A 22,637-nucleotide genomic window follows, 5' to 3' on the forward strand; every position below is an offset into this window, starting at 1 on the left:
GGCTAGTGGCGCGGAATTGTGAGATATTGGACCCGCTTCTCGGTGGACTAAACCCATCTAGGAATGTCGGCGCCGATGCCAAACGCCGTTCTCGAGGAGGCAAACTTCTGCTTGGCCTTAAAGAACGCCGCTCCTACTCCGGACACCGCTCACTTCCCTCCCGTCTTTGATGCAGATGCAGACGAAGCTGAATTCACGCGCAGATGCCGCGGAAGCTACATGATGCCCGAAACTCCGCCCGGATCCGAGACGAGATTGCGCGGGCCCAAGAGGTCCAAGGCCTGCGACCAATGCAAGATGAGGAAGATCCGCTGCTCCGGTACGTACCTTGTGAGATCTGACGGCAGCTACTAAGATCTTTTGAAGGATATCCTCCCCCTTGCGGCAGTTGCATGGTGAGTAGTGGCCGTCCTTGGGGTATGCACGGCGCTGACACGCACAGGAACGAGGGGCCACCTGTCACTTTGGCAGAAGAAAGGTTCCATTGAGAAAGAATGGTGAGTCGAAGAAGTATTCTTCCGACATTTTATTGACATTATTTCAGTCAACAAGGCTTTGTTGAGCAACCCAGTGATTCCAAGTGACACGGTCTTGGCCAAACTCGAAGGCTCGTCGACGGCAATAGAGGTGAGCAGCTCTACACACCTAACCACGCTGATACTAATGGATTAGGAAACAAATCATGCCCTTCACGTTCCGGAGAAAAAGGTCGCCCTACAAGTTGCGCAGGGAGACCTTTTCATCGACCGCGTACTCTTCGGAGCACCTCCAGGTAACAATCTAAGTCAAGAGCAATGCTTTACTCTCAAGGTAAGAAACTCACTGCAACTGCGAGCCGTCTTACCATTTGATATCACACCCTTCTCTGCGATGCTCAGCACCAGTCATGCGCTAAAACCACCAGGGCAACGGCCTCTTTAGTAGGTTAAGGAATCGATCGACATGGGCCGTTTTTGACATGAAGCCCATAGGTGGCACGTACAGACTCACCTTCTTCTCCGACAGTAGACTCGAGTCTCTCTCGACAAAGCTGCGAAACAACAAGGTCAACGATCTTGTTCGGAGGATTTCAACCATCCTAAAGAATCGAGTGAGATCGCCCGATACGGAGTCCGCCATGTCGAGCCCGCCAGAGAGTGGCCAAGTAGACAATGCATCAGCGGCCAGACACATTGCAGGTAAGTTTCATGCCATTTTGATGCGCAATTCTCATCGTTTCAGCGTATTATGAGAGAGTTCATCCTCTCTTTCCACATCTGGATCGCGCGTCCTTCGAGTCAAAGATCTCTTCTCCAAATCTACCCACCATCCTCGTCGAAGAACCCGCTTTCTCAGCACTCTACCACTTGGTTCTTGCGCTAGGTTGCTTGCACAGCGGCGGTGGTAGCTTTGAGCCTGGAAAGGGCAAGGCCTGGAAGCTCTTCTCAGTCGCCCTACCTCTTATCCCTGACTTGGAAAAGTCCAATGATCCGCTGGTGGCCCTCCAGGCCATCACTACTGCAGCCGTCTATGCCTTGGGCATCTCCTGTCTCTCTATTGAGCAGAGAATCATGACCCAAGCTGGTCGAATGGCTCAAGATCTTGGACCAGCCATCACCAAAGGCCCCTCTGCCAAAGCCTTTCATCGAATATTCTGGGTTTTGTATTGCATCGAAAAGATGTCCAGCTTCCACTTTGGCCGCAGCTCAGTAAGTAGTCCGCCAGCTTGAATGTTGCATTAATAACATTGCAGACCTTGGTTGATGCCGAGATAATCACGCCCATGCCGCATATCCCGGAATCCATGTTTGGGTCGTTCAACTGGGTCCTCACATTTGCTCGACATTCCCGGCTGCTTTCGCGAGCCATGACTAGTCTATTCTGCGCAGGGATTTGTCAAAAAGGAATAGACTACTACACGACTACCATTAGCCAACTCTTCGAAGATCTCGAGCAGTGGCGACTCTCCATCCCTGAAGGACTCCGTCCGGGGCCTTCTTGCCAACCTCACCTGTTTCGACGACCGGTCACAGGCCCATCTGCGATTTGGATTAACTACCTCTATTACAGTTTCAAGCTGATTCTATTGCGATGCTATCTTCAAGTTAATGGGGAACGCGATCCAAGCGAATCAAACAAGAATCTCTCAAGAGAGCATCTCATTGCCGTGTCTAGATCCATCCTAGAGATCATCACCTACGTCGATGTGGAACCTTCCACTCCATTGTGGTCTGTAATCACCTAGATGTTCACGAACTCTACTAACTTGAAATAGGATTCTGGCCGGGATCCCGATCTGTGCTCTTTTCGTCCTCTTTGACCAAGTCATCAACGATCCGACGCATCCTGACACAAGGAGCAACCTTGCACTTCTCGACATTGCAGGAGGGCACTTTAGCCGAATCGAATTTGCCAGCGAAGGGTCTCTTCCTGGATCCCTCATTGCCGAGTTTGCCTACATCGCAAGAGAATACGTCAACGAGACAACATCACAAGGCCTTGACCTGGGGGGTTCGCTTCATCCCCAGCGATCGCACGGTGATGGCATGTCTTCGTTGGAAATTCCAGAAGTCCCGGGATCAGCAGATCGTTCTATGAGCAAGCTGGATAAAGGGACCAATGTAATTTTAGTGAGTTACAAAACTTCACTCGCTCACTGTTATGCTAATTGTTGATTAGCCCCCTACGACTCTGGAGACAAGTCAGGACATTGCCTCCATGAGCTCGGCTCTGTATTTTACTCCTCAAGATTCATGGATGGGGGGAAGTGATCTTTTGCTGGGTATAGATGTGATGGATATTTTCAACAACTTGAGTTAACACGGCGTTGTTTGGCTGGGATAGAATTGTGTGATTAGACATTAGACGGGCATATTATTGAACGGACAAGGGAAAGCAAACGACTGCTTATTCTGTAACATATAGTAACTTTGATCTTCATTCCATTTACCGCCCATCCAGTCCCACTTTGTCAAAATCCATGGACATTCGAAACTTGCACTCTTGTTGTCTAGCAATCCACGTTTATCTCTATCTTTCGTTCGGTCTAGATATTCTATCAAACTCCGTTTCGATCAGAAACCTCGTGTCGCAACCACTTCCTCCAGGATGCATCCTTGAGAATACTTCTCACTCTTGCCTCGAGCCATTCCGTGTTACCCCAGAATCCCCATGACGCCTGGAAGCGACACCAATCAACAAGAGCTGCCTCCCAGTGTTTGACAAAGACCTCCCAATCGTAGTTGAAGGGTTCCTTTTCCGGAGATCGCCGACTGAGCAAGGTTTTGCGGTAAAGCTGTAGCAGGGCCTCCTCCCCTTGATCCATCGGTAGTTCGTCTGGAATCGCGTCGTGTTCAGTGAGCATGTTGAGAGGAACAGAGCATGTGAAGAGCTTGGCTAGATCACAGACGCCTAGACCAAGTCCTGCATACTGAAAGTCGAAGAAGCACACCTCGTTGCCCGATTGGGTGGTGAAGAGATTTTCAGACTTGACGTCGCCATGGATGAACGTCTCAAAAGGTCGACCACGCGGCGTGAGGAATTCGGCCACCGCCTCGGCAGTAGATAAAACAGAGCCTTCGAAGGGTGCGCAGAAAGCTTCGGTCCATTCCGAATATGTATCTTCGGCCAGAGAGGCATACTCGCTTCGCCGGGTTGCCAGATAGGTGTAGCCTCCATTCAACCATAACTTGTCGCCGCCCTTTTGCGATTCTCTTCGCTTCGACTCTTCAAGTGGTGGGAGGAGAAAATCGTCCAGGTTAGTGGGCAAGGATTTCCAGGAGCTGCTGTGGAACTTTGCGAGCCACTGCAGCGCAGATTGGACTTGGCGGGGACTGAGAACGGATCTCTTTTCGCCTGCAACAGGAAACTTGATGCGCAAGTCGGTGAGCACAGTTGCAGTGAGTCCTTGTAGCTTGCTTCCCTCGGCATTGGGACGTCTGCTTGAGGTCAAGCAATGTGCTACTGCAATGTCATCCTCGAGACGAGGCGTGATTTCCTCATAAAAGAACTGTTCAACGTCATAGCTCAGGACTTTTCGGAGATGACCCTCATCCTTTTTACCGGGAGGAGGAGATATGAGTTTCAGGATCAGACGGAAAGTGTTGCCATTGGTTGAATCGTTATAAAGGCGGCGCACGGAAGCGGCAATCGCCTCGTTTGCGGCCTTGACCGTGATGGCGCAGATGTGGCCGTAGCCAGCCCACAATGTCTGGATTTCACGGCATGAAGTGACTTCGAGACCCAGTGGAGCGAGTAGAGTTTCGGCAACATGCCTTGACTCAACTTTGGGTGTCATCGTATCCAGACGGTGAAGTTTACAGATAAGGCCTGGAAACTAAAAGCCGGGGCCGGAACCGGGATCGCACGGAGGCGGAGTTGGAGGCGGGCCGGAAAATCATCTCGGGGAGTGACAAAAAGTAGCTGACTCAGCACGCTTATCGAACTGATAAAGGGTGTGGTTACATCACGTGATTGGTACAATTTGCTGTTTCATGCGAAGCCTCATCCCATGAGCGCCCAAGGACCTCCAAGCAAGTACCCCAAGGGGGTGAGACCAATCAAATCACTTAATAGAGACAGTGCATCATCCTCACCTCGACTCGGTCTTAGGAGTAAGTACTGAGATCATAAGGGCGTAGCAGCTAGACCTCCTGCGTCACCCACTAATTGTTAATTGTTAATGGAATAACACCTGGGGCGAGGTACGGCTTGGAGGTCCTTGGGCACTCATGGGATTAACCCGCCACACTCAACTCAATCACGACCTCCCAGGTGTCACCACACGCCGAAACTCTTGCTGGCCTTGGGCAAAAAGATCATCTCTCTAGCTAAAGTTCCCTCCACAGAAACGAAAATGTCTGCATCGGCCAGCCCAAGTCCGGCCGAAACCGCAGTGACCGCACCCATCACCTTCAAACAGAGAGGGCGGCGAGCAAAGGAGAGCTTCAGGAAACGGCCAGCGAGCTCAACGATAGAGCCAGCGCGTGGCAATCCAGATGATTCCTCGTCTTCAAGCGACGAACATGACACGTTAGAAGGACCCGGATCAAGCGTGGTAAGAAGGGCATCGTCTCGACCTCAACAAATGTCAAGACCACCCCGAGTGAAGGTCACGGGCCTACAGCCTTCTGAGCAAACCGTTACATCCCACTAACGATGCAACGAAGCGAAAAGACTGGTATGACCAGCCCATGGCAAAGGGTCCAGCTCGTGCCGCATCCAACGTGCGCATCACCACAACCACCGACTTTGCTCGCGATGTGTGCAAAGACTACGCGAAAACGGGCTGGTGTGGCTTTGGAGATTCTCGCGTGTTCCTTCATGATCGAAGCGACACGCAACAAGGCTGGCAGCTTGACAGGGAGTGGGAGGTGCACAACAAAAAGAAGCTCCCTAGCAACACCAATAAGGGTGAGGATAACGGGAATGCAGACGACGACACGACACTGGACAAAATTCCCCTTTCCTGTCCCATCTGCGAGGGGCCTTACAAGCGCCCTATCGTAACCCAATGTGGCCAATACTTTTGCGAAGCCTGTGCGCTTCAGAGATACAGAAAGGATCCAACCTGCAGGAGCTGTGGAGTCGCAACCATGGGTGTATTTAATGCAGCATCAAAATTGGAACGGCAGATGCGCCGGAAGAGTGGACGCGAGGAGGAAACGACGGACAGGAGCTAGATGTCACAACAGAGATAAAGGAGTTGGCCGACAGGCGAAGTAATTCAGAAAAGGGGGTCGGTGTATGGGTAGGTCTAAGGCATGAAGAAAGAGCAAATAGCAAGAAGCTGTTGAACTGCCGTTGGTAGGACCCCTGTTGAAAGAGATGAAGCCCGATGAACTACATATCCGAGCAAATCACAGGCATCACTTAGTCCCCTCTCCTGCAATTGCGGGCAACTTGGATTGAGAATGGAGCCCGATACATTCCTCTCCACTTGTCGCCTGTCACGTCTATTATGCCTCGTCAACCATGATGAGTCCAGGTTTCACTGAGTGTCATTGGCACGATAAGGCTACTCCTTGGCATGTAAGGTAGTAAAGGAAGACACATTCGGTAGGCATGGCTTATTTCTCTCCTAGCTAAGGCGGCCTCGGAGACAAACTGAGTGTCAGGTAGGAGTTCAGAAGTAATTTTTGGGCTAGTTTTCAAAGTAATTAAATCAACTACCGCATAAGATGGTGTTCTCGTCGACCTAATGGTGCTGCTCCTAATGGTTAGTTATTGTAGTATAGGGTAGAGGCCGCCCATCGGCAGTTTTGAAAAGCCTCACAAACTACGATGTAACGGACCCTGCAGCGCTAAGATTTGGGGAAATCGAGCCACACCCCAAGATACTCTAGATTTCATGCGTGGATTGGTGCGGCTCTTCCGGTGCAGATGTTTGCAATACGTTCACCAACGATATATCACTATTGACATGGCATCATGATAAAGTTTCGCGAGAGACGGAAAATATGCCTCGGAGCAGCAAGAGTGGATGCGTTAAGCGATATCAAGGGGAGTCGACAATCGGCGTTTAATTGTTTCGAGCTGCCCTTGGCGGAGTGGAATTCCCCGTCCCGTGGGTCTTTGACAAGGACCCATGGAAGAAGCATTTGTTCTGCGGGAGGGAGCTGGGCTTCATCAGTATTATGATTGGCTGGGTCAGGGCCAAGATCTGACCAGCAGAGACGTGGCACAGTTGTCCAAGGTGGCTGTGCAAATCTCGCTTGACCTTGATCCGCTGGTTTTGGGCATATTTTGCTCATTTCTTTGCTGTCCCATGGGGTTCCACTACCGGTAAATGTCGGTGGAATGAGGCCTGTGTTTTTAGGTCCCCGAGAGACAAGCTTTGAACCCTGGCATTTTACAGTTGCGCGCATTAAGCTCGTTATAGAGATGAAGAGGCTTGGCAAAACTTGGCTCCCGGCCAAGCATAGGGACCGAACCATTGTGGCTATACCGGTAGGGCCGACGTCAGAAGATGTCATGGCTCCAAGACTGGCATCAGGGTGCGCGGATCTGACATGCTCGATTTTGTCAAGTGTAAGCATGGGGTAACGTTTGTACGTCACGACAGGCCATTGTTGCAATGATCAGCTTGTCCATCATCAATTATTGCATATTATTGGCTGGGAAACACGGTTCAGCTTTCAGGTCAGTGACAAAGATCCCCTCTGCGCAGCGAATCCTTCACACTAACGGGACTTTGGGCTTGACCCCTGCCGCGGAGCGGGACGTGGATGAATTTACCGTCAACTGTCATTGGACTTGGCACACCGAATATTCATGAACAGGAACCGTAGGCCCAGCTAAATTCTGACGTGGTGCCACGCGATCTGCGGTAAGCACGGTGCCATGGTGCAAGAGGTAAACAAGCATAAATCTGCCAATGTCTCAGGGGCTGGGTGATTCGCCGTCCACCAGATACCCCTGTAAGGCTGACTCCGTGGCTGGTCCAGCCCTGCAGGGAAGAAGCAATCTGCCTGCGCTGATGAGGAAATTTTACAAATACCCAGCTGTTCCCGGCCTCTAGCTTCTCTCCAGGCTTGACAACCTCATCAACACCATCCGCAGCCATGCAATCAACACTGCTCTGGGGCCTCCTTGCCTCGTCGCCTTTCCTGGCTGACGCCCTTGGACTGGGCCGCTCGACGACAAAAACAGCCGTCAAGACTGTTTTCCTTCCTCCCCGTCAGACTGGTACGGTTAAAAACATTTACGCATCCATCATCACCGAGGAGGCATCCAAGACCGAGTACCTCCTCGCCTGCCAGACCAACTTTAAATCGCCATACACGTGCGGGGGCGAATTTACGGGCATTACTGTAACATACGAAAAGTCCATGGTGGACGTCTCATTCAACACCACCACTTACGACTGCGAATTGGGATCCGCGGCTGTCTGTGCGACAAAGACGCAATCGTCAGGTGACGCAGCGACCACCACCCTGGCTCCTAGCGAGAGCTCCGCTTGGATGACACCCATTACCGTTCTCGAAGTCCAGAAGAAGAAGACGACCAAGAAGAAGTCGACCGCTACTGCTGCGCCGACAGCGGGATCTAGTTCTAAGCACTGCAAGCGCAAGGTTCACGGAAGCTCTGGGGGAGATTCGAGCTCGGGAGGCTCTAGCGGAAGCAGCGGTAGCTCCAGCGGCGGTTCTGGCGGCAGCGACTCGGATGCAAGCAACGGCACCAAGACGGGCAGCGGTTCCAGCACCAGCAACGACGACGATGATACAACCACCAGCCAGAGCAGCAAGAGCAAGAATAAGAACAATGATGACGGCTGCTCAGATGCCTCCAAGCTTAGTGGGACCTGGGGTCTCTTGGGTCTGGCGCTGAGTGGCTACATTGTTGCCAACTTGTAGGAGGTAGAACGGGCGTAAAGCGATGCGATTTCGTTGTCCATATTTAGCATTCAGCGACTAGAATTATCCCCAGCGGCATATGACTATAATTTAATTTGTCTTCTCCACAGTTTACTGTTATCCTATTGATTTTTGTATTGCGAGTGAGGGAACTCGAAAACCCATCTGATATAGAGAGATAACATTGGAAAACGTCCCTTACACATGATGCACACCTGGTCACATGGTAAGATATGTAGGTTTGAGTCCTGTACAATATTGTGCTGGGTCTATACATGGTCTATCGTCTATCGTCTATCCAGGTATTCCTACCAACCTCCCACTCTATGACCACCCAATTCTAAACAGTTCATAACCGCTTTCATCTCCACGCCCTACGCCGCTACGTTTATCCAACCTCTCGCGCTCCAGAATCTCAAGTCTACGCCCTGACTTGCCTCGAGGTCGGTCTGATGCCGTAAAGGCGGCCTCAACTGTGTTTAAGATGCCGGCAAACTTGCCCTCGGAGCGGATCGTGATGAGCATCCAGAATGTTCCGTCATCCGAGAGGAGTTGGGTTGCGCAGTGACACAGCAAGCGTGCGTGCTCGGGGGCATAAACTACGTCGGTTGCCAAGAGCATCGTGGCTGGCACATCGAATGGATGTTCATGTGAAGGGCTGGCCCAGTCGAGAGGGAAGGTGCTGATCGAGGAAGAACCATCTTTGGGGTAGTTGAGTGCAATATTTGATTGCAAGTTGTCAAGGACGGCAGGGTGATAGTCGGTGGCGATTATCTTTGAGTCTCTCACGCCCAGGGAGGGGAGCAACTTTCCTAGGGCAAGGCTCACAAGTCCTGTACCAGCCCCAAGCTCGATAATGCGCGTATCTGACGTCGAAGGAATATCTTGAAGCCCAAACCGTGCTGGTGAGGTGCACATGATTTCGGAGAAAACTATAGACGCTCCCCAGCTCTGCAGTCCGACGTCTTGATAGTCCGTATCAGTCGTACCCGCCAGTTCGTCGTTCAGTTGCACTTTGATTTTCCCAGTGGCCTGTCCTGGGATGTGTGTATCGAAAGAAAAGTTTCTCATAAATGATGTGTCTTGTTCATCTTCGTCCACGGCCGGCGTGAATAGAGACTCAAAGATATACGCGGCCTGGTCGACAGCCCGTTGGCTTGATTCTTCAGAAGTGAAGATGGAAAGGGTCTCGGCACGCGAGATGAAGCCCGTTAACCAGCGCTCCACGAACGATCTCTCAAATGCATCCGCACGGAGAGTGGTGATAGTCTGCTTGGAGTCATTTGCGTCTTCGTCTTCGTTGCCAGATGTGTAACCAGAATCCACGTCGAGTTGAGTGACGTCGTGCTTTGCCTGTGAGCTGAGTTCCTGAGAAAAGGGAAACGACAAGGGACAATAGATGGCAGCCAACTGGTGCAGGGCGTTAAAGACATTTGTCTCGGAGAGCTTCGTCAAGGTGAACAGGGGTGGCAAGCTGCTCGAAGGCGGCTGCAGGACGCTAGAAGAGCTCATCTTGCCGATTAACTTCAGAGATGTCTTTGTATTGGATCCGAGATGACAATTCCGAGCAGGAAATGGTCGAGAAATTTTGTGTAGGTCTATAAAGTGGGCGAAATGCGGGCGCGCTACCTTAAATAGGTCTAAGCCCGGTGCCCTAAATTGAAGCTATCATGAAAATTTTCTGGCCAAGTTGCTGATTAGAGACTGACTCGATGGGTCCATCTTGGTCCCACGTGCTCCACCGTTAGGCTAAAAGGCTTTGATTCTGGAGTGTTTCATTATTTGTTTCTCTTTGGCGGTTCTGAATTTTGCTCAAGGCTGTGCATCTGGTTGCATTGTTGCGTGAGGTCAAGACTCACACAGAAGTTGCAACCACTTCAATCCCAGAGAAAAGTTGGAATAGCCGGTCGAGGCGAGCGAATCTGTTCTGTTTGATTAGTTGCAAACTTCAGATTATGATTTTGGCACGATTTTGTTACTGCCGTGCTATTCTCCAGCTTTGTGTGCCTGCCATCATTGTCTTCTCGTCTGGAGACACTACTAGTCGGCCATAGTAGGAAGTGGGAAAGGTGCATGGGAACAATTGATTGAACCATGAAACCAGATAATAATACTTGACTTCTATTATGTCGCATCCATGTGCCCTTGATTGTGTCGTTTTTACGCACAATGCGTTGCTATTAACATGAGCCATCTTGTTGGAACAGATCGAACAGTTCCTCCGTATTCCGGAATCGCCCTTCAATAGTCTCGCGTCAAGGGTCTACCACAAACCATGACTGAACAATCTTACAAACAATGCCGGGCCCAGTCACAGCATGAGCGAATTGCAGAGGTCAACCTCAACCTTACCAGGGGCCTCGTACCATTCATCCACATGTTCATGCCATCATGAGGCTCTTTTAAGATAACCATAACTCTATCGATCGCGCTACGCATGCGATCCGCCGCCCACGCCATAAAATACGAACCTAGCTCGGCCAGATGCCGTTATTCCCTGGAGAAGAAGGTCCTTGAAAAAGGAAACTAGAGCGCCAAGCAGTACGCATAGACCAGTCAAGGCAATAATTCGCAATCAATCCTCTTGTCGGATCCAGCGGACTGGGTCCTCGCGTGCAGAAAGGATCCATTTCCCATGGCGCAAAATGGATTCTCGATGGCGTTATCGCGACATGGGCCCATCCTTCCGCCCGTCATTCCCGACGTATTCTTCCCAATCTGGCGAAATCTCAATCAAGCTTATTTTCAAGCGTTTCATTAAGCCTAGATAGCGTTCATGTCGTCATTTTCGCAATGCTCTGTTGGTCGAAAGGTGCAGCGGTTCCCATGTATCTGGCTCGTTATGTAGCTGTCATGAGTGAGAGCAGTGTCGTATCCATCAGACCATGGTTCTTGGCATGAAATCCTATAAGAATGGGGTTTCATCGCCATGTCTGGATCTGCACTCTTATCTCATGTTCCATCGCCATCATGGGTAACGAAACGCAGACACAGACCAAGGTCGAGCGGGTGTTGAACGGCAAGACGGTGACTGAAAAGTATGCCGACGTGACCCTGCGCTTGATTGAGGAGCATGGATACCATGTTGCTCCTCTTACTCCCGAACATGCAGCCAAAGTCAAGAGGAAGCTCTACCTGCGACTGATGGGGTTGCTGTCGATGATCAACATTATGCTATTTGTCCGTTTCATACCCCAGATACCCGACATGGCTACTGACAAATTGTGCAGATTGATAAGTCTACCCTGGGTTATGCAGCTATCCTTGGCCTTTTTGAAGAGACGGGCATCTCACAGGCTCAATATAACAACTTGAACACCATGTTCTACGTTGGTAGGTTAGATCCTCGACCATAAAAGACAATGTCTAACATCATTAGGGTACCTCGCCTTCCTATGGCCAGGCCATTACCTCATGCAACGACTCCCCTTTGGCAAGTTTGTGGCTGGCATCATCTTTTCATGGGCCGTTGTCATCTTCCTCCACTGTGTCGCAACTCGCTATGCAGGACTCATCGTACTCCGTCTGGCCCTAGGCGCTGCCGAAGGAGTGGTTGTCCCTGCTATTGAAATAACCATTGGCATGTTCTTCAATCGCCAAGAACAATCCTTCCTGCAGCCTGTCCTCTGGATCACATGCCAAGGCGCCCCCATTGTGGCTGGTTTCGTCGCATATGGCCTCCTTTGGAGTAGTGGGCCTGTTCTCCCTTGGAAGCTACTCCATGTGGTCACCGGTGGTATTACTCTACTGCTTTCCATCTGGGTCTGGTTTGACTATCCCAACAACCCCGCTGAGGCTAGGTTCTTGACTCTTGAAGAAAAAGTGCACGTGGTCCGACGCGTCCACGAGTCTCAGCAAAGTTCGATCGAACAGAAGCAGTTCAAGCGCTCGCAGTTTATTGAAACCATGAAGGACCCGGTATCTTGGTTGTTTGCGCTCCAGGCATTCACCCTGATGTACTGCAACAACCTCACCTATGGCCAGAAGAACCTACTCGTCACGTCCCTTGGAGTCACTCCTCTCGAGTCTACCTTGGTTGCGGTTGCTGGCGGCGGCTTTGGCATCATCAACTGCGTCGTTGCAGCGTTTGCCTTGAGACGCTTCCCTGGTAACTTTGCACTGCACTGCACCCTTTGGTGCTTGCCAGCTATTGCTGGTGGTATTGGAATGGTCACTGTACCCTGGGATCGAACCATCTCCTTGCTCGCCTGCATGTTCCTGGCGGCGCACACTTATGGTGTTGCGTATATCATCGCTTTGGGATGGACAAACTCTTCTGCCGCCGGATATACAAAGAAACTGACCAGAAACGTCATGTTCATGATCGGATATAGCGCTGGAAATCTCGTGTCCCCCCAGATCTGGGTCCCATCAGCCAGGCCAAGGTACTACGGAGCTTGGGCCTCCATGATTGTCGTCAGTTGGTTTGGGACGCCGGTCATTCTGTGGGTCATCCACTTCATCCTGGCCCGCAGAAACAAGGTCAGGAAAGAAAGGCTAGCCGAGCTCAGCGACCAGGATGGCAGTGGCTATGTCGAGCAGCTGGATGAGAATGGGCAGATGGTCAAGGTTAAGGTAGAGGTTGCAATGCTGGACTTGACTGACCTGGAGAATGAGAACTTTATCTATCCGCTGTGAGAGAAGCTTAGCGGTATAGGGCTGGACTTGGTCTCATACAGCCTAATGATCAAGTCGATCATTCGAGAAATGTTCGAATAACCATCCCCAACCTTGATGCGACATCCCTGGTGAACGCGGTGACCCATGGCAATGGTTGCGGTGCCCTTGATTAGGGGCTAAGCTAAATGTAGTACAGACGTCTGACCAGTCTTGAGAGAATCGGAATTAGCCTTGCCGATTGAGCTTGGCAGAAACACCAGGCGGCTTAGATGTGGTGACACAAGCGCTCAACCAAGGATACGGTACGCGTATTCCCACCGGAAAAGGGCTTGGCCTTTCAAACAAGGTATTTGGTCCGTGTTTCATGTTCCTGTGCCACGTGAAACATGATAACGGGACGAGATTTTAAGGGGAAACTGTGGGGAAGACTAAAAAGGCTACTTACTTGGCGAGGTCAATTTTCCTCCAATACCTGCCATCACCAGAAAGCCGAAGATATTATAAGACCAGGTGCGATCTCAGCCTTGGATAGGTCAAGGCATCTTCATTCATTGTGTTTCGCTCTTTACTCTACATTCGTTTGTCTCTTTGTTCAGTATCCTCGATAATTCAGCACTTGGGCAGGCCTCAGTGCATTTGTTAATACCCTTTGGCTTTATTCTTGACCATTCTATCCTTTCGAAATGCTCGCCCAAGTCGCCTCTGTCCTTCTCGCCGCTGCCTCCGTGGCAACTGCTCAGTCTGTCGTTGGAACTGCCTATGGATTTGCAAGCGGTGTCACTGGCGGTGGTGCTGCTGCAGCCGCTACCCCTTCCTCTGCCGAGCAGCTCGCTGAGTGGCTCTCGGACGATACCGAGAGAGTGATTGTTATTGACAAGGAGTACGACTTTACTGGAACTACTGCGACTGGCGCGGGATGTGATCGCATCAGCTGCAGCTCCTCCAACGGTGGCCAGCTTTACCTCGGAGATCTCTCTTGTGGAGGCTCAGATAACACTGCTGTGAGCTCCATCAGCTACGATACCGCCGGTACCAGCGCTCTACCCGTTGGAAGCAACAAGAGCATCATCGGCACCAACGGCAAGGGTGTTCTCAAGGGCAAGGGCCTGTCGCTCCAGAAGGGTGCCAGTAACGTCATCATCCAGGGCATTGAATTCACCGACATCAACCCCGGAATTGTCTGGGGTGGCGATGCTCTCGACCTTCAGGGTGGAAACGATGGTGTCTGGGTCGACCACTGCAAGTTCTCTCTCGTTGGCCGCATGTTTGTTGTTTCTCACTACGATGGATCCCGCCTCACGCTCTCCAACAACGAATTTGACGGTGTCACCACTACTTCTGCTTCTTGCAACGGTAACCACTACTGGACTATGATGTTCATTGGTGAGGGAGACCAGGTTACCTTGGACAAGAACTACTTCCACGATGTCTCCGGACGTGCTCCCAAGCTTGGCGCTGATGGCGTTACCTGCACGTTCCAGGCCACCAACAACTTGTTCAGCAACATGAAAGGACACGCTTTTGACGGTTACAACGGTGCCACCGCCCTGATCGAGGGTAACGCATTCGAATCTGTCAACACCCCCATCACCGAGAGTGGCGCCTCCGTGTCGACTTTCTTCAACGTCCCCGACGAGTCGGCTGCCAGCTCCTGCGAGTCATCTCTCGGCAGAGCTTGTGCTATCAACAGTGTCGACTCGAGCAGCGGTGACTGGCCATCTCTCTCTGGCTCTGGCGCCTTGTCTACCTGGTCCAACCTGAAGGAGTACCTTGTCGAGCCTGTTGCTGCTTCCGAGGTTTCTAGCCTTGTCAAGGGTGGAGCTGGCCCTGCTAACCTCGGAGCGGCCTCTAGCACCACTGACAAGACCGAGTCTGACGCAACCGAGCCATCGACTGTTGAGAGTAGCCCCGCCGTGGAGGAGGTAGAGAAGACTGAGGACGCCCCTGCCGCTGCCGCCTCCTCTGAAGCCGCTGCGCCTGCTGAGACCGCTCCTGCTGAAGCCGCCCCCGTCGAGAGCGCCCCCGCTGAGACTGGCTCCGACTCTGGCAGCGAGGTTGCGCAATGGGGACAGTGTGGCGGACTCCACTTCACTGGCCCTACCAAGTGCGCGCCTGGAACCTCATGCGTCGCTCACAACGACTACTACTCGCAGTGCGTCAGCTCCGCCACCAGGCGTATGAAGAGGGCTCTCCGTGCCAAGTACTAGACGGACGTTTGAGGGTATCCTATGATGCCATTCCCCTCGCATCTCCGGATGTATAGTTGTCAGTATAGTTTAATACTTAGGTTCAAGAACCGTATATAGTTGTACAAAAGGCCAATATTTTGCACCCATATGGACACTTAGTCTGGTGAATGTTCGTTTCCCGCCACACCTAGTTTCCCTGCCTTGAAGACAATTTGGAGGCCCCACCAAGTATGCAGTTACAGTAGGAGCCTAATTGCCAGCACCGGCGAGACGAGGTCTCTTGCCGAAGGTCTGATAAGCAATTGATCGCTGCCAAGCCAAGGAAGCAAAGGGCTGGGCCTTGATAGGAGCATAACGCTGGCTCCCCGCTTAACTAACAGACTGATAATGCGGCCGCTAACACCAGTAGCCTCTCCTCCAGCTCGCTCGGTTCCCCACATTGATATGACCTGTTATACTTGGAGGGCGCACCTCTCAGTATTGACAAGCGGGGTAAACTTAGCCCGCATGCTGTATATAAGCGTGCTCACTGCAACAGAAGATCATCAACACACATCACAATGTCTTCCACAACACTGACAACCACCAAAGTTGCCCCCAGCGGCACCATTAGCATTCAGCCCCAAGAAGCTTCACACACAGCTCACGGCAATGAACTCAAGGACAAGACACCACTTCAAGCAATGTCGCATGGCGATGTTGTCTTGAAAGGAATCCCAACACATCCAGACTTTGCATCACACCGAAAATGGCAGCTGGAGCATATGGCTGCCGCCTTTCGTCACTGGCATCGAGAGGGCTACGTCGAAGGGATGAGTGGTCACATTTCTGTTCGCGACCCTGAGTTTCCCAATGCCTTCTGGACGAACCCTCTGGGTCGTCATTTCGGACTTCTTAAGGTCAGCGACATGATTCTTGTCAACCTTGACGGCGAAGTCATCGGCGGAAACCGATCTCGACCTCCAAACACAGCTGGCTTCCTCATCCATGCGTCAGTTCACAAGGCTCGACCTGACACACACGCCATCTGCCACTCTCACAGCATCCATGGAAAGGCGTGGTCCGTCTTCGGTCGTCGGCTCGAAATGCTGACACAGGACGCCTGCAAGTTCAGAGGAGATGCCCACAGCGTTTACAATAGCTACGGAGGAGTGGTACTGGGAAGCGAAGAGGGTGATCGCATCGCTGCGGCTTTGGGCCCACGAGGCAAGGGTTGTATCCTACGAAACCACGGCATCCTCACCGTTGGACAGACTGTGGATGAGGCTGCTTGGTTGTATACCTCGATGGAAAACACATGCCGCGTGCAGCTTCTTGCTGAGGCTGCTGCTGCGAATGGTGTCCCCAAAGTTCTCATCACGGATGAGGAAGCCAACTTCAACTTTGACGTTGAGAGCGACCCGGAGATCTGTTACTGCGAGTTTCAAGTGTACTATGATTTGGAAGATGAACTGTCGAACGGAGACTTTAAGAACTAGGCTGTCATTTATGTCCAGTAAGGACGATTCTGTCTTGGTGCCAAATGGGGATACCACCAAGATTGAGCTTCCGGGCTATTGTTGTGCAAAGAGGAATCGGTGTAATACACATGGCAAAGCCTATTCCTGCAAAATGTTCCAACACCAAGTTTCAGAAGAAAAGAGTCCAAGAATACCCGCGCTTCTCGTCCTGGTTTATGTGTCCAATCCATGCCCCCCATGTAGAAATTCTTGCCATTCATAATCACCTGAGCATCGGGGCCTGGATTTCCAAGTATCTATCGGCTCAGTTATCCCATCAAGGGCCGGGCTTCAACTATATTAAAAAAGCACATTGTCAACACATAATAGCATCATATCCAAATGCTAACTCAGTGGGCTAGTGAAACACAGCGAGCTCGAGGGCTGGAAAAACCCACGCAATACCATGGATAGGTACCCTCCAGTTATAATAATAGTGTTTTGGCGGCAGTCACTAGTTATTGAGAAGAAATAGTACTTGATAAACACGCAAGATGTAAGAATAGGCGTACATGTGGTAAAAAGAATGAATTAAAAATAAGGTAAGAATGCTTACTACTGTTGGTCAAAAGCCGGGGCTCTCATGCCCATGGCATTGAACTCTTCAACACTGATCAGGATGCGAAGTCTATCTCACCTGTTAGGGTCGGCAGCCTGTCCCTAGATCCTTTTGATTAGCTTCTACGACATAGTTTTACAGATACTCGAATTTTGTGTCCAAGGTGTCGGCCTGGTTAGCATTGACATCATCAAGGTTTCTCCCAGACCAGCCACAGTCCCAGAATGTGATCAATGCCCACAGCTTGTAGAAGCTGTGAATATAGCCAAAAAGAATCTGGAAGATGACCAACGGAATATCAGACGGGTGCCTGTAGAAGTGCGGGAAGATCTTGATCACCTTTGTCCATGCAATCCAGACAGAAAGCAGGGCAATTTGATAAGGCAGCACGTTCTCAATGCTGATTACCGAAAAGATTAGTGCCGCGTCCCAGAGGAGAGCAAAGTTGACCAAGGCTGCCCAGTATACCATGAATGCGCTCCATGCATATGAGACAAGAAAGTTGGGATTCCTAAGCATCACTGGATTGCTTCGGAATGTGGTTCTTGCCCATCGCAAGAGTTGGTCTCCAAACTTGGGCCACTCACCGAGGGTTGTCTCGATAGTCGCGTCTTCGGTATCTTGGAAGAAAATTCGCCAACCCTTCTTCATGGCCGCTCGGGTCAGGAAGTTGTCGTCGTCGGGCCCAAGCCCTGTGCCTCCTAGGAGTCCAAAGAAGAACTTTTCACTGCACAACTGCTCCATTAGGTTGGGGTTGGTACCTTGGAGAAATTCTGTCCTGTATACAGCTGTTCTTCCTGAGATGACAAACAATCCGCCATCAATGCCGCTGGAAGCTCGTAGCTCCCAGTTGTGCCGTTGGAGATAGTTACAGGCGATGAAGTTGACGAGGGAAGACCAGCCCCAACTTCCCGGTGTAGTTCGGCGAACACGTTTCTTGGTGGCCACCATACCAACTGAGCCATCATTCAAGGGTGCAAGAACTGACGGAAGGAATTCTTTCGGCCAGAACACATGGTCATCAGCCAGAACTGTGACGGCAGTCCTGATTTTGGGCACGGCATGGGCGACCTGGCGACGCTTACTGGCTTCGGGGAGTGCTGCGAGGTAAGCTCCCTTGTAATTGACTTCGTTGCTTAGACTCTCGACTACCGCTTTACACTGTTCACGGAGCTGAGCTCCAACTGTGACGACCAGAATCGAGGCGGGCCGGTTAGCCATGATACTAAGGACACATTCTCGAAAGTCTGGACCCTGAGGGTCGACAGTAGGGAGAATAACAGTGACGTCCTCCTGTTTAAAGGCCGGGTCGGGCACTATCTCTGAAGGTCTGTAGATCCATGAGCCAAGAACATGACCAACAAGACGAGCGTACCGAAGAATGAAGAGAGTGAAGAAGATCTTGGTCCATAGGTCATTGATGAACAACCAGGCGCAAGTCAGTGAGGGTGCTAATAGAACAAGCAAGAGGATAAACGGGAGGCAGCGGGAAAAGAAGCTTCTCTTCTTGGCCGGAGGCGGAGGCATTGTGAGAGATTTAGGCGAGTGTTGAGTTGTCGATATAGTCTGTTAGATGGGCTAGTTTCGGGATGATGAAAAAATGTTCTTGGAGGAAACTTGAGGCACATATTTTATAAAGTCGTTATAGGAATGCAATTTCTGCTTGTGTACTGTTGTTCGACACTTGTCTTCTAATGTCATGAACTGATCGCATGGACATGTCTATCCTTGGGATGTTCGAGCGCGTTGGCTGGTGGAGATGAGTGTTTACGTGGACAAAAGAGGACAGAACAAAGGGGTGTTTTCCCTAGACTACTATTGCGCACTCGTTGTGCATCTCTTTTTGCCTTGTTCTTTCGAACCTATTATATGGCTATACTTTGCACAACCCTGGCCCTTTGTCGCAAGCAATTGTCGTCGGCTTCTCTTCCATCAAACAGACAGGAGTTGCTGTGGATTGTGACATGGGGTCACTCAATATCTTGATGAACAATCAACAAAGGGACTTAGAGTCTATGAAAACAACAAGTACGGATAGAAATAGAAGAAAAGCTAGTAACTGTCTCGCAAAATGAAATCAGATTTTACAGCCATCTTCAACAAGATTTGCACCCTGATTGAGACCTTGGAGCCAGATATCGTTCTCATCGACCCCATCTTCTCACCAGGTATCACAGCGCGGAAGCACATGAAAAGTCGCGTCTCAAAAGCGTTTACCTTCACCATCTTCTCTCCCAACTCCATGAAGGACTACGTTCACCACCTTGAGCCTCGTGGTGCCCTTTTTCTTGAAATGGGCTGTTGTGGGATCTGGAATTCCCATGCCTGTCCCGTGGCTCTATGTCCCTCTCAACATCTATCTTCTTTTCCGTTTGATCGTAATCATGGCGGAGGACAATCACAAACTCACAATGACAGACAAAGTAAGAGAGCTTACTAATATTCCGCAACTCGAGCTCATTGAGAATTTGTCGATGCTTCATACCAGTCTCGACGGCATTGATCGGGTTCCCATTAGCGGCCGTCTCGAGACCGATTTTCCCTGCCTGGACCTGGTGGGCCCTCCAAAGGCGTGTGTGGACAAGATTCCTGGATGTGGGCCTATTCTTCAGCCGCTAGAGAATATTGATGGCGATCTGGCGGCTTGGCTGAGTCGAGGTCCTGTTATTTACATCAACCTCGGCACTCACTGTCTGACATCCGAAACTGAGGCCGTGGAAATGGCACGTTCGCTCACGAACCTAATCGATGTGGCTCTGGACAACAATGCCAAGTATACAGCCAAGTCAATGTCAATGTCACTAGCAGAGCTTTGTAGACGAAACTGAGGTGGAAGGGCTACAGCTGCGGACGAGATTTTGCGACTAATAGATGACCAAGTTGGCCGCAACTAGGTTTGTTGTATTTTCGGCTTCAATGCAGTCTATCTCTAAAACCATCGAGCATGGCTACGCTTTCCCTTCTTCTTCTCGGGAGGATAAACAACAATGCGATCAAGATCCGCGCCCTTGTAATCGAAGCCGTTGTGCAGACCTCCAACAGTGATGGTGTTCTTGCCCTTCTTGAGGGGAAGGAGAAGAGGAGTGGACAAGAGGATTCCCTTGTGGGTATCCTTCTGATAGAGCGTGTGGACCTTGTCGGTCTCGCCGTTGACGACGACGCTGCTGATGCGGCGGATCTGCCAGGTGCCGTTGATGCGATCGGGTGCGCCCATGGGCTGGTCACCGAAGCCCATGTCGTCAATGTCTGAAAGAATGCTGTTAGAGAGGCAGCTAGAATAGGCAGTACAAGGTGCCACTAACTCTGATGATAGAAGGAGACCCATTGGTCTTGGCCCTCTCCATTCACGGTAAAGGTGACGGTGCTATCGTTGCCATAGATGCCTGTCGCGATAACATGGTCGCTTCCAAAGGTCTGGAGATGACTACGGTTAGCATATTTCATGTGCTTTGCAACATAAAGTAACCTACAGCTTCTTGGAGATGAGCATCTCCAGCCAGCTTTGCTTGCTTCGAGACATATGTCTTTCCCTTGACGGGCTTCCATTCGCCGGTTTTACTGCAAAACAGTTAGCGTACGCATTTCTATTTATCCCTTCTGGTTTCATACACGTTGAGATCGTAAATGTCGTGCCAAACAACCTTGAGGCTGCGGTTGTCCTCGTCGATCTCAATGGGCAGCCAAACATTGCGGCTCTCCCAGAGAGATCGCAAATCCCACTATGCCAAGTCAGTTTACAGACCTTAATAAGACAATGAAGTGTGGATGTACCTGGTCGGCCATGTAAAGGTAGGTAGTCTTCTTAGTACCCTTGATTCTCCAAGAGAAGCCGGATTGAGTGCTGAAAGTTCGAGTGTAGGCGGGAGAGACGAAGAAGGGTTGTGACCAAGGGCCCTCAAGCTTGTCGGCTCGCATAGCCACAACATCTAAAGCGGTGAGTGTCTGCATGTGCATCGAAAGTCCCAGCACTCACTGTTAGGGCGGTAGCCAGTCTTGTGGCTCATCAAGGCCCAGTAGCTCTTGTCGGTCTGGATAATAGTAGGCGCCTCAAAGTCGTACTTGTTGAAGCGGTAGGTGACCTCCTCAACCTCTGTGAGGTCTTTGTTGAACTTGCTGATGTAAACGTCGCGGCCCTCGACACGATCGCCATTGGAGTAGAGGGAATACGACTCTCCCGTCTTGTAATCGGTAAAGGCACCAAAATCTTGAGACCAGTTTCCGAGAGGGGCGGCAGCGTGGTCAAACTTGTATGGCCCGGCGATCTTGTCGGAAGTAGCAAGTCCCTGGAGGAGCAGACTATACTTGCTATCATCGGCGTGCCACCACATCTGATGGGGTTAGCAAATGGGCTTTTCACGCTTATGAACTGGACGGTAGGGTTTCTCGTACATGATATTTGCCCGTTTCTTTGCTGTACAAGACCTTGGGGCGTTGGATGACGCTGTGGGGGGAGATGTAGGGATGGTCCTCGACAGGCTCTATAGAATTGTTAATGATATTTCGCAGCAGGGATAAACCATGTCACATACTCAAAGCGAGGCCGTGTGATGTCCACGTGGCGAGATCATCAGAGCTGTAGACAGAGATGCCGCCACCCTCCTCCTGGCCTTGGGTCTTGTGTTCACCAAACCAGTAGAATCTACCGCTCTCTTGGTCAACACACAGACCTCCTGCATGAGCGTTGAAGATGTTGCCATCAGTGTCGAGCCATCTAGCGCCGGGAACAATCCACTTGGCGCTTGCGCAGGCGGCAAAGACCAGCGTGGTCAAGAGTTTCACTGTCATGTTGACAAAGGTAGACCGGGGACCAAATGAGGAATACGAGAGACAAGTGGCAAGTATTCTGGGGCTCATGAGACAGAGACGCTCGTCTAATTTATAGCATCATTCGGTACATCTTGACCCGATGATGGACAGGTCAAACGGTGCCCATGTCTTAGTCTGGCAGTTACTCCGCCTCTCAGAGCTCAATTGCGCCAACCTTGCAGACATGACAGTGCCAAGACTCGGGCTCTTTGACCGCAAAGCGTGATGTATGCGGGGATTCGACGGATAAATAACAAGGCGACCAACCGTCGTGGTGTGGTTCCTGGTATTACGCCGATCCCCCGCCGGTTTGGGGGTGATGCGCTTCAATCAAGTCCCTCGGCTGTTTCCAGTGCGACCTTAACCCCACAATCAGCGGCTGACCCCGGTAGAATTAAGGTTAGGAGGTGTTATAGCAGGCAGGGGGAGCAAGCCGCCTGATCATCATGCTTGAGTCGCCCGCTATGTCTGATGTTTTTGTCGGTAGCTCGGGTTTATTGTATCCGTTGGGGGTATGAACTTGGAGCTCCCCAGAAAGAGACGTGTGCAGGTTGCCCCATCAGGCAAGCATTTAAGAGAGGAGCATAGATTTGAATTACAAGCTGGACACAAGCTCGTTTGTTCATACTTT

At 51.0% G+C, this 22,637-nt stretch overlaps 11 protein-coding genes across 11 annotated transcripts; 7 read left to right on the forward strand and 4 right to left on the reverse strand.

The window, feature by feature from the left end:
* Positions 1–63: 63 nt before the first annotated feature.
* NCS54_01190500 (Zn(2)-C6 fungal-type domain-containing protein) lies at positions 64–2,799 on the forward strand (the record flags this gene model as incomplete). Its single annotated transcript, XM_053157161.1, has 10 exons — positions 64–319; positions 367–395; positions 443–497; positions 545–627; positions 673–810; positions 905–1,178; positions 1,222–1,688; positions 1,733–2,208; positions 2,255–2,609; positions 2,659–2,799. 10 exons carry the CDS (start codon positions 64–66, stop codon positions 2,797–2,799), a joined length of 2,274 nt encoding a protein of 757 aa, XP_053013136.1.
* Positions 2,800–3,037: 238 nt separating this feature from the next.
* On the reverse strand, positions 3,038–4,276 carry NCS54_01190600 (Hypothetical protein; the record flags this gene model as incomplete). Its single annotated transcript, XM_053157162.1, has 1 exon — positions 3,038–4,276. The coding sequence occupies one exon, from the start codon at positions 4,274–4,276 to the stop codon at positions 3,038–3,040; it is 1,239 nt and encodes a 412-aa protein (XP_053013137.1).
* Positions 4,277–4,834: 558 nt separating this feature from the next.
* Positions 4,835–5,660, forward strand: NCS54_01190700 (Pre-mRNA-splicing factor CWC24; the record flags this gene model as incomplete). Its single annotated transcript, XM_053157163.1, has 2 exons — positions 4,835–5,035; positions 5,148–5,660. The coding sequence occupies 2 exons, from the start codon at positions 4,835–4,837 to the stop codon at positions 5,658–5,660; spliced, it is 714 nt and encodes a 237-aa protein (XP_053013138.1).
* Positions 5,661–7,541: 1,881 nt separating this feature from the next.
* On the forward strand, positions 7,542–8,333 carry NCS54_01190800 (Hypothetical protein; the record flags this gene model as incomplete). Its single annotated transcript, XM_053157164.1, has 1 exon — positions 7,542–8,333. One exon carries the CDS (start codon positions 7,542–7,544, stop codon positions 8,331–8,333), a length of 792 nt encoding a protein of 263 aa, XP_053013139.1.
* Positions 8,334–8,657: 324 nt separating this feature from the next.
* NCS54_01190900 (Hypothetical protein) lies at positions 8,658–9,845 on the reverse strand (the record flags this gene model as incomplete). Its single annotated transcript, XM_053157165.1, has 1 exon — positions 8,658–9,845. One exon carries the CDS (start codon positions 9,843–9,845, stop codon positions 8,658–8,660), a length of 1,188 nt encoding a protein of 395 aa, XP_053013140.1.
* Positions 9,846–11,303: 1,458 nt separating this feature from the next.
* Positions 11,304–12,971, forward strand: NCS54_01191000 (Hypothetical protein; the record flags this gene model as incomplete). Its single annotated transcript, XM_053157166.1, has 3 exons — positions 11,304–11,513; positions 11,564–11,666; positions 11,713–12,971. 3 exons carry the CDS (start codon positions 11,304–11,306, stop codon positions 12,969–12,971), a joined length of 1,572 nt encoding a protein of 523 aa, XP_053013141.1.
* A 665-nt stretch (positions 12,972–13,636) lies between these two features.
* On the forward strand, positions 13,637–15,160 carry NCS54_01191100 (CBM1 domain-containing protein; the record flags this gene model as incomplete). Its single annotated transcript, XM_053157167.1, has 1 exon — positions 13,637–15,160. The coding sequence occupies one exon, from the start codon at positions 13,637–13,639 to the stop codon at positions 15,158–15,160; it is 1,524 nt and encodes a 507-aa protein (XP_053013142.1).
* Positions 15,161–15,696: 536 nt separating this feature from the next.
* Positions 15,697–16,620, forward strand: NCS54_01191200 (Aldolase-II domain-containing protein; the record flags this gene model as incomplete). Its single annotated transcript, XM_053157168.1, has 1 exon — positions 15,697–16,620. The coding sequence occupies exon 1, from the start codon at positions 15,703–15,705 to the stop codon at positions 16,618–16,620; it is 918 nt and encodes a 305-aa protein (XP_053013143.1). The 5' UTR covers positions 15,697–15,702.
* A 715-nt stretch (positions 16,621–17,335) lies between these two features.
* NCS54_01191300 (Hypothetical protein) lies at positions 17,336–18,727 on the reverse strand (the record flags this gene model as incomplete). Its single annotated transcript, XM_053157169.1, has 1 exon — positions 17,336–18,727. One exon carries the CDS (start codon positions 18,725–18,727, stop codon positions 17,336–17,338), a length of 1,392 nt encoding a protein of 463 aa, XP_053013144.1.
* A 544-nt stretch (positions 18,728–19,271) lies between these two features.
* On the forward strand, positions 19,272–20,028 carry NCS54_01191400 (Hypothetical protein; the record flags this gene model as incomplete). The annotated part of the gene is made up of 2 exons (XM_053157170.1): positions 19,272–19,476; positions 19,619–20,028. 2 exons carry the CDS (start codon positions 19,272–19,274, stop codon positions 20,026–20,028), a joined length of 615 nt encoding a protein of 204 aa, XP_053013145.1.
* A 101-nt stretch (positions 20,029–20,129) lies between these two features.
* On the reverse strand, positions 20,130–21,985 carry NCS54_01191500 (Hypothetical protein; the record flags this gene model as incomplete). The annotated part of the gene is made up of 8 exons (XM_053157171.1): positions 20,130–20,446; positions 20,503–20,614; positions 20,671–20,758; positions 20,810–20,919; positions 20,972–21,126; positions 21,174–21,528; positions 21,590–21,678; positions 21,730–21,985. 8 exons carry the CDS (start codon positions 21,983–21,985, stop codon positions 20,130–20,132), a joined length of 1,482 nt encoding a protein of 493 aa, XP_053013146.1.
* Between the last annotated feature and the right edge of the window lie 652 nt (positions 21,986–22,637).

The sequence above is a fragment of the Fusarium falciforme genome, chromosome 9 (assembly GCF_026873545.1).
Source record: "Fusarium falciforme chromosome 9, complete sequence".
Lineage (NCBI taxonomy): Eukaryota > Fungi > Ascomycota > Sordariomycetes > Hypocreales > Nectriaceae > Fusarium > Fusarium falciforme.